This window comes from Poecilia latipinna, unplaced genomic scaffold, assembly GCF_001443285.1.
Source record: "Poecilia latipinna isolate Pla-1442-1.1 unplaced genomic scaffold, P_latipinna-1.0 Scaffold2393, whole genome shotgun sequence".
NCBI lineage: Eukaryota > Metazoa > Chordata > Actinopteri > Cyprinodontiformes > Poeciliidae > Poecilia > Poecilia latipinna.
Genome location: NW_015115009.1, coordinates 129,261 through 133,568, shown reverse-complemented (window position 1 = coordinate 133,568; position 4,308 = coordinate 129,261). Strand labels below are relative to the sequence as shown.

The 4,308-nt window shown below is 39.0% G+C and overlaps 1 protein-coding gene across 8 annotated transcripts in view; it reads right to left on the bottom strand.

Moving 5' to 3' along the window:
* The window catches only part of mast3a (microtubule associated serine/threonine kinase 3a), an 85,116-nt gene that overhangs the window by 22,504 nt on the left and 58,304 nt on the right, over positions 1 to 4,308 (bottom strand). For all 8 annotated transcript variants that reach the window (XM_015019240.1, XM_015019243.1, XM_015019238.1 and 5 more), the window contains 3 exons: positions 4,020 to 4,142; positions 2,907 to 3,016; positions 2,619 to 2,800 (listed from right to left, as the gene is read on the bottom strand). In XM_015019240.1, coding sequence (XP_014874726.1) covers positions 2,619 to 2,800; positions 2,907 to 3,016; positions 4,020 to 4,142 — 415 coding nt within the window. The remainder of the gene's footprint in view (positions 1 to 2,618; positions 2,801 to 2,906; positions 3,017 to 4,019; positions 4,143 to 4,308) is intronic.

Below are 4,308 nucleotides of genomic sequence, written 5' to 3'. Positions count from 1 at the left end.
GGAGACAACTGATGTCTGATCTTGAAAACAAATTGTAGGGAGTTTCTAACTTTTAACAGGGTCTGAGACAGCTCCTGGTTGGATGAGCAAAGATACGCCTTATTTGAATAAGTTAAAGAGAGGAATATGCCTTTACTATAAAAATTTGTGCATGTGACTGTGAGGAACAAACCTTATTTTGCTTTTGCAATTCTCCAATTCTTCTTTGCTTTTTGTTTGTCGTTTCCATCTTTTGTCCTTTTCTCTCTCTCAGGTAAATTCATGTGTTGTTTGTGCTTTGAGTTTTCTGATGTGCTTTTGTGGTGATAGTATGCATCCGTCTTGAATAAATGCTGATTATTGGGACGCTGTTATCTCTGTGTGATCCCAGTTCTTTGCGCACACATTTTTTTTTTTATCTGGGTATATGAAAGGATATAGCGATACTATAGACTGGAAACGGTGTGAAATCCACCGGCGGCATTAGCGCCCATACTGACAAGGAATATTTATAATTCATCTTCTCTTAACACTAACAAGAAAAAAAAAAACAAATCTAGAGAATTGGCTGAACTGGGTGACGTGCTCCATCTTCCTGGTTTTAGTCAAAACATCAGCAGCTGGAGGATTTATTTTTTTAAGCAGACCTGAGAAGACATTGCTGCAGCAATCAATGCAACTAAAGATAAATGATTTCTCTAGATCTTGCTGAGACATCTCCTCTAATCCTGGAGATGTTCTTCAGGTTATAGAAGGTTGACTTTGTATCTGTTTTTATGCGACTCTGGAGGTTCAGGTCAGAGTTCATCACTACACCCAGGTTTCAGCCTGATCTCTACTTTCCAGCTGTAATAACTGAAGCTGTATGTTGACTCTAGATCATTCCTCTTTTGGTCCAAAAATAATAACTTCAGTTTTTTTTCTGTTCAGCTGGAGAAAGGTATGGCACATCCACACATTTATCTGTTCTAAGCATCTGTTCAGTGATTGGATGGCTCAAAGTCACCTGTAGAGTTGTCAATCATCTGCATAGTTATGGCAGGTAATCTTATTTCCTGAGTGGGAGCATATAGATACTAAATAAGAAGAGTCCTAGGACTGAACCTTGGGGTGCCCCACATGTGACTTCTGTCCATTTTGATGAGAAGTTTCCTATTGAAACAAAGAAATCCATGTTCTTTATGTAAGATTCGAACCAACTGAGTACTGTGAGGTCTAACAGAAACATCACTGCGTTTCTTCCACAGCCTGTATTTATGTGGATGTCAAAGAAACTTTGATGTGGGCATTCTCAGTACTGTGGTAACCACGGAAACCAGACTGAAAGATATCAAAGCGGTTGGTCATCATTAGGAAACTATTTAAATGTTGAAACCACTTGTTCAATAATTTTGCTAATGAATGGAAGGTTGGAGATTGGCCTATAATTCTGCAGTAGTTATTTGTCCAGGTTGTTCTTTATCAGTTGTTTGATAACAGCCACCTTCACCTTTTTGTCCTTACCTTGTATTCTTGCTGTTGACAGGGTTTTAAATATCGTTTAGTATCTATTTCTGTAATAATTCTTTTAATTTCTTCTAGGTTGTGTGTGTTTTTGACTTGTGAAAAGAAATGTTAAAAAAATGAACAAAAATAAAATAAATTCTACTTCTAGAATCTCAGAGAATGATCAACAAGGTTATTTAGATAAATCTGTTTTAACATCATTTTCAATCATGCAGTCTCTGAATCATGCAGATTTTGAATCTGGTAAATGTCTGGGCATGCTTGCCAAAACGGGATGATCTTGAATTGAGCTGCACCCAGAGAAAAACAACTACTGAACACAACGTCTGCTGCTTCTCAGCACACCTGGACTGAAACGATACCTGCAGCCAACTGAACAAACATCCTGTAGTATTCACTTCTCAACTGGAGTGTACTTCAGTTTTTAATGGCTGAAGTACACAAGTCTGAAGGGATCTTTTTGTTTTTTCCAAACTAATTATTTTTAGAGGTTAAATTATTTTTTTAATTTAAGTTTCCTCTAAAGTTTTCTAAATTGATCAGACATGTCACATACAGCTTGTGAGATCATTTTATTGATTTATGAATGACCCACCAGTATAGTCCTTATGTTGCAATTTTTTTTTATCTGGCAGCCATAGTTAAGGAGAAGTTTGCTTTGGAAAGTTTTTTTTTTTTTTTAATCCCTTCCAAACTAAAATCTAGGTTTGCATATGAGTAAAGAAAAGTGTAGACAACGTCTGATCCAGATCATCTTAGATCCATATTTCAAATGCATCTAATATGAAAAGCTCAAACTGAACAATTCTATTTAAAAACAATGAATCAGACGCTTGTCCTGAGTAATGGAATATGACAGAAGAATTGGAAAGAAACTGTTTTAAATCACTTTCAAGGCCAAACTGAAATCTTCAGCAGAAGTAAATCATATTTATAGCAGGACACCAAGTACTGCTCAGCATTCTGAAATGTGAAAATGTGTAAAAACCAATACGACTGTAATTCTACTGAGTTTATATATACATTATAAAAAATATGAGAATAACTTTTGAATATTTTAGGAGTAAAACTATAGCTAAGATATAGTATGGAGGTTTAACTGGTTCTACATCAGATTGGTTTCAGGGACTCACCTCCCTCTGTGTCCATCTGTCCTCCTGTCTCCAGCAGCCAAGTTCTTGTGTCCGTCTCCCGGTGAGAGGACTCCCCTGCCATCCCAGCGGTCTTCCTTCTCCTCACTGTGGCTTCGCTCGGACGATGACAGGCTCTGATTGGATGGAGTGGAAGTGGACAGGTGCTCTGTGCTGCTGTACACCTACACATCAGAAACAAACATGTCATCTATTACAGCCTATATGTGTATTCCTACTTACATAAAGAGGAACTGAAACACAGCCGTTATCTAGCAGGGCGAGGTGTACCTTGCTGAAGCGGTGAGCCACCGAGGAGAACTGTCTGAGCTCCAGAGACGACTCGTCATCGTTGGTTTCATCATCATCTGAGCCCAGGTGACAGTAGCGCTCCGACCGTGCTGCAGGATACAGCATCATCATCATCATCATCATCAACTAAAGAGCTTTAACACCAGTCACAGCTGAAATAAAGTGCTGAGCATAAGTAATAAATAAATACATAAAATGCATAAAAATAGTGACAGAGCTAACACAATAAAACAATACAGTTAAACAGATAAAATCAATACTAATACAGATTAAATAAAATCCAAGTCTCAGTTGGTTGAAGGTCAATGAGTCAAAATAAGTTTTCAGACAAGTTTTAAACATGGACAAGTGAGGGGTCTGTTGGATATTCAAAGGCAGAGCGTTCCATAGCTCAGAGTAACAAACAGAGAAGCTTCCACTTACAACTGGGAATGACCGGGAGCAACTGGGAATCACCGGGAGCAACTGGGAATCACCAGGAGCAACTGGGAATCACCAGGAGCAACTGGGAATCACCAGGAGCAACTGGGAATCACCAGGAGCAACTGGGAATCACCAGGAGCAACTGGTCAGCAGACCCAAGTGACCCAGAAGGAGTTCTGTTAAATAAGGCGAGGGAAGTCTGTTTAACACCTTCAAAACAAACAAAATAACTTTAAAATGAACTCTAAAATACACGGACAGGCAGTGGAGAGAATCCAGGACAGAGGTAATGTTCTCTTCCAAATGTTCCCGTTAGCAGACGGGAACAGCATTTTGCACCAGCTGACTTTAAAATCAAGGTAATTTGGAGTCAGCTCCAAATTACCTTGGAATGAATTGAAGGAATGAATTACCGTTTCATTCTGTTGGCTTGAAATAGATTTTACCTTTGCTAGTTTTTGGAAGTGATGGAAACTAGACTTGACGGTGGCATTTATTTGACTGTCGAGTTTAAAATTACTGTCCATCTTAACACCAAGGTTTGTAGCTGTGGACATAAGGTATTTTTACCAGAATCGGAAACAGCAGTGGATTTATGCCATGTTACCAGACCTGCTAAATGTTTTGACATCTGCACATTCAAATGTGTTTCTGAAATTATCTACGCACTGTCAAAGTAACTCGTGTCCTCTTCAGACTCCAGCTGAGGTACGAACTCAGCTTTCTGCCTCAGGAGGCTGTTCCAGTCCAGGCCCAGGAAGAACATGTGACTCTTCACCTCCTTGGTCCCAGCTGGAGTAAAAGGAAACCAGTCATTATTCTTTCAAAAGGTTAAATGTGCCCCAAAAACACTTAGCGGATCAGTATTATATATTTTCCAGGCACACCTTGTCACTTTACGGCGCCATCAAGTAACTACCGTGTTTCCCCGAAAGTAAGACAGTGTCTTACTTTCTTT